This window comes from Uloborus diversus, chromosome 2 (assembly GCF_026930045.1).
Source record: "Uloborus diversus isolate 005 chromosome 2, Udiv.v.3.1, whole genome shotgun sequence".
Taxonomy (NCBI): Eukaryota; Metazoa; Arthropoda; class Arachnida; order Araneae; family Uloboridae; genus Uloborus; species Uloborus diversus.
This window is the reverse complement of record NC_072732.1, coordinates 105,635,881-105,650,513: the sequence shown is the minus strand read 5'-3', so window position 1 is coordinate 105,650,513 and position 14,633 is coordinate 105,635,881. Positions and strand designations below refer to the sequence as shown.

The following is a 14,633-nucleotide window of genomic DNA, read 5'->3' as shown; positions in this document are numbered from 1 at the left end:
TTCATGCCTTTCCCCCCCCCCCCCCCATGTATAAATATTTTTATATTATTCATTTATCCGCTAAGATTTTCTGTTTAAAATTTAAGGGCCTCATTTTTTCCACCAAAGGACCAAAACTACTTCATTAATGGGTACCAAGTTACGGATAGTTGTGCGCGAACAGTGCTAATCTGTAATTGACTAAACAACATGATCATTTACATACAGGCAAAATGAAAGCACTACATATTCGCTAATTAAGGCACCCCAATGGTAACAGTCACCTTCGTGCATGATGCAATATTTTTGATATTTACACTCTTGAAGCTCGAGCTTGGGGCACTTATGTTTAATTCTCTCTTGAAAATACTCATGTTTTTTAGTTATGCGTTGTTTTATGGCAACGCAACAAAATCGTAATTCAATGAGTAGTTGACGGCTCAACACAGCTCATTAGAAAAGCACGTTTTCTTCTTATTTATGTTTTCGATTTTCGGCTCATCGGTTTTTTTGAGAGGAATATAAATAGGATAGGAGTGCGGACCGCACTTTGTCACTTCTTTTTCTTTTTTGGTATTTGTCCGCTAGTTCATTTGGTTAAATAACACTCTGGACTTTGGAATGCATCCGAGCTAGGCCTAACTCGGAAATTTTGTTTGGTGATTGGCTGCCGAGCGAGGTGGTCCCGTTGTATGTCCGCCTATTGTATATAAGACTCTACTCGGCCTTGGTCTTTCTCTCCTATTGCAGGGGTGATTGTGAGTTCATCAAAAAATACCTGAAAGTTTCAAAGCGAGAACGGGGGGGGGGGGGGGGGAATCTTTGGTCTCTATTACTTAAGTGCACCTTTGCCATAGTGTTAAATAGTTCTGAGTCAAAATATTGTGTGTACATTTGATTAAAATTTTAATACAAATTATCTTGACATTTGTCCATCTTAAGGGATAGGTGTCCATCTTAAGGCACTTGCAGGTATATTTGATGAGTATTACATAATTTAAAAAAAAAATGTGGAGATAGGGAGATAAAAGCATAACAAAAAAAACATAATTCCGGTATTTTCGGACATAAAAATACCGGAAATACGTCCGAAAATACCGGAAATTCGGTAAAATCACCCCTGTCCTATTGGCTTCGTAGTTCTTGAATACAGGATTGTTTTTCACGAATGAATTTTCTACTTGCTCTGGGGAGCAAGCAAGTCCCCTTTCGGTGGTGAGTTTGCCACTTCATGTTTTCGTTTCCCAGGTAAGGTGCCTTTTGCTTGCTTTCTCCTTTTTTATGCATGCTCTCCCATCCTCATGGAGCCCCACAAGTACACTAAAGAAGTACCAAATGCGGACATTGTAAAAACAGCATTTGAAAATGGTGTCACCTCGTTCCCCATATTTTTATCGGGTATCGACACAGAAAAAATCCCCCGTAACAAACCGAAGCTTATCAAGGCTGAATTAATGGCAAAAATCAAACGCTCCAATGAGATAACTAGTATCAACTTCACCAGAACTGACAGCCTTTTGATTATCACTGATAGCTTTGAATGTGCTAAAGAAATCACATCAATAACCACCATACTTAATATAAAAGTCCAAGCCCATGTAATCATTGAAAACTACACCTCACGCTTCCTCCTTAGGGACATCAATAATGACATAGGACTAACCGACCTGACATCTGAACTGGAACTAGAAAATAAAATTATCATTTTGGAAGCACGTCGCTTTCAGAAAAATACCCCTCAGGGGCAGATACCGACAGAAATGATATTAATCACAATCATAGGGCACAAAGTGCCTGAGTATATTAAATTGTTCATGATGAGAAAAAAAAATATCTCTATTCATTGACAAGCCAAGACAATGCAGCAACTGTTTCTCTTTCTTCCATATCACCAGCAAATGCACAGAGGTAAGTAAGTGCATAAATTGCGGAGATAGACACAAAGAGATATGTACTTTCCCTCCAAAATGTATCAATTGCGAAAATGCATATCCAGCTAATTTCAATTTATGCTCAAAGAGGATAAAAGAAGCTGAAATCATGGCATTCAAATGCATCAATCACTTAAGTTTAAGTGAAGCTAGAAGAAGAATAAAAAGTAACAACACCACTTATGCTAAGATTACTGCTAAGGGCGAGGAAAATAAATTCGTAACCAAAGAGGTAATGGACAAACCCATTCAAGAAAGAATGGAAAAATTCGAATCCAAAATTAGGGCTGAATTCATCAGCCAAATCAGCCAGCTACAAACATCAATTGAAATGGTGATGAAAAACTGTATACTTCAAATAAACACCAACGTGGCGAAAATGCTACAAAACTTAGTTACCAACTCTGGTAATAAAAAAAAATATCCTTTCAAAACACGGACTCCAAGATCGACTGATACGCCTTTAAGAGGCAAAGAGGAGACACGGATTGTTTAGAAGACGAAAATCAGATGGATCACGAGGCTCTTGGGCCGGTCCCTGCTGTTTCTACTCTTGTGGAATGTTAGTTTTCTCGGCCGCTTTCTGGTGCGCTTGTACTTTTCCTTTCTTCGTCCTGTTTTCCCTTTTGTTTTCCATGGCAGGTTGCTACTTCTTACAGTGGAATGCTAGAAGCGTCACTAACAAGCGCACCTGGCTGAACACGGAATTTTTTTTGGGCGCTGATGTTATCGCCATTCAAGAAACTTTTTTAAATAATCAAATTAATTTTAATCTAAAAGATAAGACCATCTTTCGTAAGGACAGGGGAAACAGTCCTGGGGGCGGGCTCATTACCGCTGTCAGTACAAAATATTCTGCTAAAATTATCAACATCACCCTACTTATCTCCAATGTTGAAGTACTTGGAATTGAAATTTTTAACAAAAAAAAAATGCTAAAAATTTTTAATATCTACTCTCCATCCGGCTCATGGAACAAAAACTGGCTCTCTACCTTTCAACAATATTTGACCCCTAATTTTTTAATTATGGGGGACTTCAATATCCACCCCACCTCCTTTGGCAGTGATAATGACTCCCGGGATGCTGAAACAGTAATCGACTGGATAATTAACAACAACATGGTTCTTTTAAACTGCAGTACTCCCACGTACTACTCAAACAACAATAAACATGCTATTCTGGACTTAACAATCACATCATTGGACCTTTAAAATCATCTATCATACGAAGTAGTTGCCGATACCTTTGACAGCGACCATCACCCTATCAAAATAAATATTCCGCATCTTGGGAGCCATTACCAAAACAGATGGAAAATAAACTGGAAGAATTTCAACTCTGACTTAAACAAATACCTTAATGATGACAACATTAATATTAACGAATTTAATAATATCATAGAAAAAACCCTTTTTAAAAACAGCAGAGAATGCAGCTTTCTCCTTGGCCAAAAAAGAAAATATCATCGACTTTCAAGAAACTCTCTAAACCGTGACGCATGGGAAAAATACAAACAAATAGGGGCAAAACTAAGAAGATTATGTAATTGTTTAAGAAGAATTTATTGGAATAAGACCATAAACATGGCAAAGGAAAATCATAGCATATATAAAATTCTAAAGAGTCTTAATAACAGAACGTACGAAGATACAAAATCTCACTTTATCTTAAATACGCCGGCGAGAGAGCTCCATTCACCTGTTGCCCAAGCGAATGCGTTCAGTAAATTTTTTATTCATCAGAAAATAAACGAATTTATTCCCCTAGACATCAGTGGAAACTGTGACTTAGATGCACCTTTCACTTTAAACAATCTAAAGGAAGCAATCAATAAAAACAGAAATTCTGCCCCCGGACCTGATAAAATATCTACAAAAGCATTAAAAAATATTTCAGCAAATAACCAGAATAAAATTCTGAATACAATTAACCATCTCTGGAACACCGGAGAGGTCCCAAACTACTTTCAAAATGCATATATAGTTCCAATTCACAAAAAAGGGAAGAATAAAGAAGACATAAACTCGTACAGACCAATCTCACTCACATCTACTCTCGCTAAAACTGTCGAACATGATCTTAACCAGGCTGACAAACCATAGTATTCAACAGAATCTTTTCCCTCCCAATCAATACGGCTTTATACCTTTTAGGGGCTGCGATGTAATTTTGGCAGAAATCCATCATGAGTTGTTCCGAGCAAGAAATGAAGGTTGATTCACCTTCCTCGTCGCATTGGATCTTAAGGGAGCCTATGATGCAGTTTGGCATGATGGTCTAATATGGAAATTGCTACAAAACGGAACACAAGGCAAAACTGCACAATGGATACACAATTTCATCAGCCACAGATCTGCCCAGGTCAGATGGAGAGAACATTTCTCAACAAATATAACATCACAAAGAGGAGTCCCCCAAGGCGCGGTATTGAGCCCGTTTCTTTTCCAAATTTACATCAAAGATCTTTGCCTCCTACATCTTAAAAATGTAAAAATAATCACTTACGCTAATGATATTTTTATCTTAGGCTCAGGTGTGGACATTGACAACACACTTAATGATGTTCAAAATTCGCTAAATAAAGTATATTCGTGGTGTAAAACTTGGCACATGACGATTGTACCGGAGAAATGTGTGGCAGTTAATTTTTCAAGTAAAAGAAAGAAGACAGATCGTAATTTATCTATAAACCAAGATACCATCGAATGGAGGGAAGATATCAGAATATTAGGCATTTACTTCAATAATAACCTCATCGTCAAATCACACATAAACTACTTAGCCAAAAAAGTCTTTAAATATACTAACATTCTAAAAGTTGTTGCCTCGAACAGATGGGGAGCAAGAACAAAAGATCTTCTAAAAATTGCGAACAGCTGCATCAAGAGCAAGATTAATTTTGGCAGTCACATCTACTCATCTTCTTCCCAGACAAATAAAAATAAAATTGAAATAATATACCATGCTGCTCTACGAGTAGCAACTGATCTCCCAAAATTCACCCCAATCCCTATCTTGCTTAGAGAAGCAAATGAGACCTCCTGCAGCCAAACACATGATCTCAAATCTGAGATGTTTTTTATCAGACAAGTTGCCTTGGACAAGCTCTCACCAATCAGGAAAACACTTCTCTCTTATGAGATTAAAAAAATTCCTACCAAATTAGAAAAAACTCCTTTAGGAATTCGGAACAAAAATTTACTGACAGACCTAAACATCTATCCCAGCCAATGCATACCTATTTGTATTCCTTCAAATATTAATCCCAACAGAACTACAATTTCCCTCAAGTCCCTTCCTTTCCAAAAAGAAGATATTCCAAGGCAACTAATTAGCAAAGCTTTCGACGACTACTGTTCCACCCACTGGAAAGACTGCCATATTATAGCAACTGATGCATCAAAAACCCAATACTCTACAGCAATAGGGGTCCGCAATTAGAGTTCAAACGAAAATATAAAGGGAAAAATTTCAAACATGAACTCCATCTTCACTGCTGAAGGGCTCGCTCTATGGCTCACTATTGTTCATTTCGGAAACACAGGTCCAAAGATAGTATTCTGCTCCGACAGTCTGTCAGTCCTTTCTGCCCTCGAAAGAGCTAACAATAAGTCTCCCCACATCATCACGATGATTTCAAAAAGTATTGCCAATCACACTTCAATCGGTCATGCACTCGAATTCGTTTGGACCCCAGCCCACGTGGATATCAAAGCAAATGAAACTGCAGACAGACTGGCTAGCATGGGACACGGGGAAAATATCATTCTCCACTGGATTGCCCCTGAAGACATAATAAAAAACCTGAAACAAAAGTACACAGATACAACTTCCTGGAACAGATCTAAATACTATACCGGATACAGCCACTTAAATGGTCAAGGAAACAGCAAACACAATTTAACAAAAAATCGATATGAAGATGTCCTGCTATCAATAGCTCAGACCCGTGTCACTCTCACTCAATTCAACCAGCACCGAATCAAACATAGTAACTCCCCTCTGTGCTTAACATGTAATACTCCTGATTAGTGATGTGGATCGGGTAAATACCCAGTGGGTAGGTAAATATTTTTTGGGTATTTACCTGGGTATTTACCCAAGGCCTGGGTAAATACCCAAAAACTGGGTATTTTACAAAAAATGCAAAAAGTGAATGGGAATTTGTTTTTTAAATCTAAATATGAAATAATTGGTAAAACTGATACATACATATGTATTACACCATTTATAATATTTTTTATTGAAAGACTTGATGAAATTATGAAAGAAACATATCGTGAACCAAAAAATCTTTCTTTTCAATGTCATAATTGGAAAAGTATAAGCAGTTCAATGATGAACTTCAGGATTTTAAAATCACAATCTAGGTTTGTCATATCCGAAATGAAAAATAAACGAGCTGATGTGTGCATCACATGACTTCCTTTTACTTCAATTTAATGTCATTTTCTTATTATTGGCAGTTTTAATGTGATTCAATAGTTTACTTTCCAAATATCCCCAACAGTGGCGAAATTGAAACCAGATGAAAAAAAAAGTCTTTGGCGACAAAACTTGGCAACTAAAAGACTGGCAATATATCGCCAAGTGTCCGCCAAATTATAACACCATCGAAATTAACAATGATTTCCCACAAAAGAGGAGCAAAAGACCCCCTTTAGAGCATCTGAATGCAACCAAAAAGGGAGGTGCACAACTAGACCCCACTAAGAGTCTAAGTACCAAATTTCAACTTTCTAGGACATTCCGTTCTTGAATTATGCGACATACATACACACATACATACGTACATACAGACGTCACGAGAAAACTCGGGGATCGTCAAAATGGATATTTCGGGTGTCTGTACGTTTCTAGTTATATATTCACTTGTGGTCGGGTTGAAAAATAAACTAAACATTCATTCGGGTGTGAGCAAAATGGAAATTAAATCCGATTTTTGAGTGAAATTTTTTTCGCAAATACAATACTATTAATTGACAATAAAAAAAAAATCAAAATATTATTTTCTGTTGCGTTGCTCATTTGCATTTCCTCTCCGGTACTTCGTGATAAAAATTTATTCAAACTATTTTTAATGCACGCAGTTAGTGATGTAGGGTGGGAAAGTTAATATTTTTTTGAGTATTCGAAGGCTGGGTAAGACCTCTAGTAATTGTGCATTTTGCAAAAAAAATTTAGGTGGTATCAAAAGGTGATAATTTTCTTTTTCAAACATAAACAGTAAAATGAAAGATTAAAACTATAAAAATCTATGTATTATAATTTTTTTAATTAAAGGCTTAAAGAAATCTTATCAAAAAAAAAACTGTCAGAATTTAGAATGAACTATTTTAGGCTCAAGTTTTCTTCATTTTAAAATACTATTTTGGAATTTTATTTTAAGACTTATTCCATCAGTAACACAGGATGTTTGAGACAGTATCAAAATTCCTTCCTGCTGCAAGTGCAGCTATCTTTAATTTTTCTCATTCCCATTATCAGTTCTTTATCATTTTGAAACAAACCTCAACAGTTTCTTTCCTTTAGAATTAATTAAAAAAAAAATTTTTAACATCTTCAAACACATTTTACTGAAAAAGGATTGATTAGGTATTTTTATGCTAACTTATGTTGTACTGCATTTATTTTTATTATTAAATTGTTTTGTTCTTTAAATTAAAACATTGTAAAACAGCTGGAATGTCTCTATTTTTCTCTCCCACTCAATACATATGCTTGAAATACAATAAAAAGTGAAAGTCAAAATATCAAAATGATATAAACGAACTAAGGACTGATACGTTATCACGGGATAGACCAGCCACTTAGTTCGCAAGGTCCATTCTTCAGAACATCTTTGGTTTGTTCCTTTCTATTTTCAAATTTTAAATGTGTCTGTATATTACGTGTGTGTGTGCGTGCGTCTATTATTATATATATATATATATATATATACGAGATGCAGAATACGCCTGAACACTTGAACTAGGTTTAGTGATGTAAAATACCCGGGTATTTATTTTTAGGGGTAAATACCCAGGGTATATACCCGGGTAAATACCCAAAATGGGTAAATACCCGGGTATTTATTTCAAAAATTTATATTCATCTAAAATACTTTTTTGTATGTATTCCATTATGTATATATACAACCAACCATATACAAAACAATAAATTTTTGCCCAAAAATTGTATTTTGAACACATATTTAAAGAATTATTGTGTGAAACAGCTTAGCAATCTAATATGATATTCACATTAAATGTGTTGGATATGCCTAATCAATGTTGATAGCCAAATTTCAGATATAAAAAGCCATTCTACAAAAAGAAAAAAGCTTAACTGGTTACAAAAAAAAAGCAAACATCATTTTTTTAAGGTCCTAGTCTTTTATAACCCAGTAATATGTCCCTGCATGACATCAAAATGTAACGAAATGTCGCTCAATTTATTATTACAATTTATTTACCTATATCTTATGCAGAAATTTCCTCCAAACTTAGTTCAATTGTTCAGGTGTATTCTGTATCACACACACATATATATATACACACACACATAATATACATAAACATTTAAAATTTTTAATCTTTTATTTTAGGGTTTATGTTTAAAAAAGATAATAGTCACCTTTTAATACTACCTAAAATTTTTTTGCAAAATGCGCAATTACTAGGGGATTTACCCTGCCTTCGGATAAATACCCAAAAAAATATTTACCTTCCCACCCTACAGGGAAGCAAATGCAAATGAGCAAGGCAACAGAAAAGAAAATTTTGCTTTTTTTTTCGTTTATTAATGTGAAAACTGTTTCTATATTTTCCATGATATCACTTAAATATCAATAAAATAAATAACACCATAGTTTCTTAATAACTTCTCAGTTTATTCTTCCAAACATCTCTCATGCTTCCTTTTTTTTCATTTCGGATATGACAAACCTAGATTGTGATTTTTAAATCCTGAAGTTCATAATGAATTACTTATACTTCTCCAATTATGATATTGAAAAGAATGGTTCTTTGGTTCACGATATGTTTCTTTCATGATTTCATCAAGTCTTCCAATAAAAAATATTATAAACTGTGTAATACATATGTATATATCAGTTTTACCAATTATTTCATATTTAGATTTAAAAAAAAAATTCTCATTCGCTTTTTTGCATTTTTTATCAAATACCCAGTTTTTGGGTATTTACCCAGGCCTTGGGTAAATACCCGGGTAAATACCCAAAAAAATTTACCTACCCGCTGGGTATTTACCCGATCCACATCACTAACTAGGTTTGGAGGAAATTTCTGCAAAAGATATAGGTAAATAAATAGTAATAATGAATTGAGCGACATTTTGATGTCATGCAGGGACATATTACTGGGTTATAAAAGACTAGGACCTTAAAAAATTGATGTTTGCTTCTTTTTTTTTTTTTTTTTTTGTAACCCGTTAAGGTTTTTACTTTTTGTAGGATGGCTTTTTATATCTGAAATTTGGATATCAACATTGACTGGGCATATCCAACACATTTAATATGAATATCATATTAGATTGCTAAGTTGTTTCACACAATACTTCTTTAAATATGTAATCAAAAAGAATTTTGGGGCAAAAATTTATTATTTTGTATATGGTTGGTTATATACATACATAGTGGAATACATACAGAAAAGTATTTTAGTTGAATATAAATTTTTGAAATAAATACCCGGGTAAAAACCCACTTTGGGTATTTACCCGGGTATATACCCTGGGTATTTACCCCTGAAAATAAATACCTGGGTATTTTACATCACTACTCCTGATACAGTAGACCATGCCATTCTAGTCTGCAATAAATATAATAAGGAAAGAGACAGAATTCGTGCCTATATCGGATGTGTCCCCTTGTCCTTTTCTCTTGTTTTCTCGGCCGCTCATGCTTCTCGCCGCTTGATGTCCCTTCTCATTGATTTGCTCAAGGCTATTGATTCATAATTTCCTTTTCCTTTTGGTGTTCTCCTTCCTAGGCTTTCCCCTAGTTGGGGTTAAGCTTTGTTCCTTTTTGCATCTTTCTTGCCCTCTGCTCTCAGCCTCTCGTTCTTTATTGTTTTGTCGAATTTTCTGATTATTGAAGCTTGTCCTTCCTTTTGTTTCAAGTAGAAACAGGAAAAATTTTGGAGTAATAGAGGTGAAGCCACTGTGTTAGAGTGAAGCATATACCTCAAGATAGAGAAGAAGAAGAAGACACCCCACTATTTTGTTCAAATAAGGCTTTTTATGCTTATATTATTTATTATAATTAGAGTAAATACTTAGCCTTCGAAAAACTTGTTACTTCAAGTTATAACACGAAAAAATATTGCCCCTTTCCCGAAAAAAAAAAGGAATATTACGCATAGAATGCTCTACACTACCGCTCTCTGGAAAACAAATTGTGTGCTTAGGTAAAAACTTTAGCTAACTCAATGAATCGGAATAAAATTTCAAGCCACGGGTAAAATCCCCCCCCCCCCCTCTCTTTTTTAAAAAAATTAAGGATTTTTTCCCTCTAGCTCCTTTTTTACAAAATTTATTTATATTTTTAATTTTATTTTTAAAAGTATTTTTCTACTTATATGATCAATTTTTTAAAAAATTTAAAATAAAATAAACCCAATTCCTCTTTTTTAATCAATTGAAATCTGCTCCCTGGCTACTGTACCTCTGGCGAGAGCCACTCCAGCCAATCCCTTGGTAGTTTAATTATTGGGTGTAGGGTGGGGTGCAGTTCATGCTGCCCAGGGAAGTTTTATCCATTTTTCATTCTTTTGCCTTATTTTTGAGAGAGAGAAAAAAAAATTTTGTGTCCAAAAGAAAAGTTTTTGAATAAGATTATATCAGTGTTCAAAAACCAATGCCTTACATTGACCACAGGTTTTTTCACCTTTAATATATATATATATATATATATATATATATATATTAGAGACGTACCGAGTACTCGGTAACTACTCGGTACTCGGCCTACTCGGCCAATTTGCCGAGTACTCGGTACTCGGCCAAATTCTGATCAGATACTCGGCCGATACCGAGTAGTTGCAAAAAAATTGAATATTGTCCAAGACAGACACTAAAATTTATAAAAAAAAGAGCAAGCATTATATTCTGCAATCATTTACAATTAAAATTTATAAGTCAAATTTAAATTTTGAGAAAAATGAAGTTTGTAATGCTTCAATGGAATAAATCTTTATTTTTATGTCCCCAAAATTAATAAAACTTTTTTATTAAAAATTATGCAAAAAAGGTAAGTATGGAAAATATGGAATTTTTATGTTAAAAATGGATTTTTGCTACAAACAAAAATTAATTATAAAAAATATAAAAATACGTTTGCTTAAAAAATAAAATTAAATAAAACAATGTTAAAAGCACAATGCAGGAACACTGCAGACGCGTGTTTTGGCGTTACAAGGAATTTCTTTTTTAATGCACAAAATGGGAGCTCGAGGATTTAAAGGCATCCGACAAAAGTCGGATATTTTTGTTGTATGTCTTTACATTCTTTAGCTCACGTGTTATGCACTGAAAAAGACGTTCCTTGTAACGGGGGGGGGGGGGGGGGGCGAAACACGTGTCTGCAGTGTTCCTGTACATTTGTTTTATCTGCTTTTAAAAATTATTTATGTTTGGCGGACTAGAACTATAATGGTATACAGTGAAACCCCTCCTAACGGACACCCCTCTTATGCGGACAATTTTTAATTCCCCAGTTCCAATGCAAATAACATAATTAAATCCCTGTCCTGCAGACACCTCTCTATTGCGGACAAAAAAAAAATTGTCCGCATTAGAGGGATTTAAATGTAATTTGTTTTAATTTCAACTTGATTAATCATACCTTTTATTTATTTATTTTTAATTTTAAAAATAATTTTTTTGTAAAATTTTTGACACAAACAAAATTGTTTAAATATAATGCGTAATTAAATTTCAGCAGAAATAGTTTTAAAAACTATTATATGGACAAGGAGGTCTATACTATTATTCCAATAAGTTCAAAATTCATCACATGTGTGTCGGTGGTTCTTCTTAAAACATAATTGGTACTTGGTAACTCGGCCGAGTAGTGAAAGGCCGAGTACTCGGCAACTCGGTACTCGGCCGAGTAGTGAAAGGCCGAGTACTCGGTACTCGGCCAAAGTGCTACTCGGTACGTCTCTATATATATATATATATATATATATATATATCCTCTAGCTCTTTTCATTGCAATTTTTTGGAAAAAAATTTTAAGCATTTTTCAAACTTTATATATGATTAAAAAAAAATCTCTCAACATTTTTTTTATATATCAGTCGGAATGCCGCCCCCCTGGCGAGAGCCACTCCTGCCAACCCTTAGTTACGCTACTGATCATGAGAAGGTATCTGACATTTAAAAGATTAACAATTTCCTGTCTTGTTACTGGTAATCACTCTAGAAACAGGTCTCCCTCATTTCAAGGAGCTTAAATACCAGACAAATTTGGGACTACATACCTATACAAGATTCTACAAGGCAAGTTAAGAATTCACTCTTGCGCAAATTTTTAATTATATTTTGTGGATTCTCACCCAATTTTTATACAAGTGTATGCTTCATTCATCACATCTTGAAGCTTAGTAAAAACTTAAACACTATACATAACTTTAGAAACTTGCATCCCATGCTTCCAAACATGATCAGCAGAAATTTTGCTTAAAAACCAAAATTAAAATGAAAAATATATAAATATTACGTAAGGAAAACTGGAAAAAAAATTGAGGACAAATATTTGATGGAAAATTTGAGAAAGTAATAAACAAACATTTTCACAAACATTTAGAAAGTATTAGATTAGCATGTTTTAAAGGAAAGCAAGCACATTGCTCAGTTTGTTAACTCTTGCAATTATACTCCCTAAATTTAGTAGATCTTTTTATTCTTATCAAAAATTTTAACTATATTTTATAAGCAAAACCAAACGCATACAAATACTCAACATACTGCCAAATTTACGTTTTAGACTCCAAAGAGCACAATGCATGTACTTTCACGGAACAAAAATTTTTGAACAAATAGCAATAGAGGTGTACTAAGTTTAACCTTTTAAAATTTAAATATTATAAAATAATTACCTGATGCTAATTTTCTTTCTTCACCAAGTTTCTCAAATTCAAGTTGCTAAAATGTTTTTCAAAATTGATTTATTAGTCCAATGATTACACTTCAAGAAAGTAACAAATCAAATTGAAATAAAACTTTGAAATCATTATCAATCTTACTGGAGAAAACTTTTAAATAAAACGATGAACTATATCGCAAATATACCGTATTCACATGTTCCCAGTCGGTAAATTCAGCCTTTCGGCGTCCAAAGGTACCTCTGAGTAGGTTTGTAACAAAGTAAAACGTTATCGCTCAATGAAAGCGAACATAGCCAATTAAAGTACCAAGTTAGAGAATAATACATTTCATTAATTCGGAAAAGAACAAAAAACAGAAAACTAATCCTAGTCCAAATGCTTTTTCAATAAGAAAAAATAATGTCTTTAACAAATTTTTAAGCAAATAAATCAGAAGTGGTCGTAGTTGGCATAATTGGCTCGGTTTTATTTCAAGCATGTTGGCGCAATTTAGCATGCCGTCTATTCCACATAACCCTAAAAGTAGCACACGCACGCGTTTCCCCTCACCCTCTTTGCCTTCGCAAATTGCAGTTTTTTCCACTTTAGCATCGGTTTCTCTAGTTTATTTGCGGCACAAACAAAACTTCAAATGAAAAATAGCCGATTATAAATATTCTCACCATGCGGAGGTTTAACTGAAAATGCTTTTTTCGTTCAGTTACAGCATTTTTATTCGCATTAAGCCTTTAAAGAAATGATCCCAAAGTAAGACGTCTGAATAAAGTTCTGTGTGTAAGTCAGGTTCTGTATTTGAAAAGAGAATTCTTCACTGCGACGTACGACATTAAGCATGATTCAAATTTCTAAAACTTATTATTTTCATGTAAGTTACAGAAAGGAAAATAAAAACGCTTGCTTGTGCAGCCGTGAATTTATTAATCTCCTAAGCCTAGCATGGAAAAGTAATCTCAACCGAAAAAAGTTATGGCCATTTAAAATTTCTGTATAGTAAAATGCTAATTATTTCAATAATGTAAGCATAAAATTCAACTAAAATAATGATTAGGCTTACCGATTTTAACCGTTTTACCAAGTCTTTTTTACTTCCACTTTTAGACAAACCTCGCCTTTCTAGTTGCTGTTTAAGATCGACAACTCGTAAATTTCCTAAATTTTTCCCGTCTAATGATAGATCGAGTTCATCTTCCATAGCCGTAGTTTAAATTTTAGGCTTAGTAAAATCTTCATGTAAATAAACAAAATGAAAACAAATATTACGTAAACTTAGCATTCCCGTTGCCTTCGTTACACATCAATATACAGCCGCCTGATTGGTTAAATTTCTTATGCCACAAATTAATGACAAATAAAAGAAAAAAAGCTACCTCCAGAAAAAAAAAAAGTAAATTACCAAACATATTGCGTAACATCAAAAATATCTGTTTTCGTTTATGTTTTCGTTCAGATGCTTGGTAAAATTTTAGATGAAGGATTTATTACTGAACAGGCCATGTGGCCTAGGGTCCTCAAATGACTAGTAAAACTATTTCCTCCAATGGCTTAACCCCCCCCCCCCCCCCGTAATTAACCCTTGGAGAGGGGAGCATTCAAAAAGAAGTATTAGGCC

General features: G+C 34.1%; 1 protein-coding gene across 1 annotated transcript in view; it reads right to left on the bottom strand.

Annotated features, from left to right (window-relative positions):
* LOC129216467 (apoptotic chromatin condensation inducer in the nucleus-like) overlaps positions 1–14,311 on the bottom strand; it is a 43,723-nt gene extending 29,412 nt beyond the window's left edge. Inside the window, exons 1-2 of the mRNA XM_054850681.1 lie at positions 14,079–14,311; positions 13,016–13,061 (exon numbers count right to left, since the gene is read on the bottom strand). Coding sequence (XP_054706656.1) covers positions 13,016–13,061; positions 14,079–14,216 — 184 coding nt within the window. The 5' untranslated portion in view covers positions 14,217–14,311. The remainder of the gene's footprint in view (positions 1–13,015; positions 13,062–14,078) is intronic.
* Between the last annotated feature and the right edge of the window lie 322 nt (positions 14,312–14,633).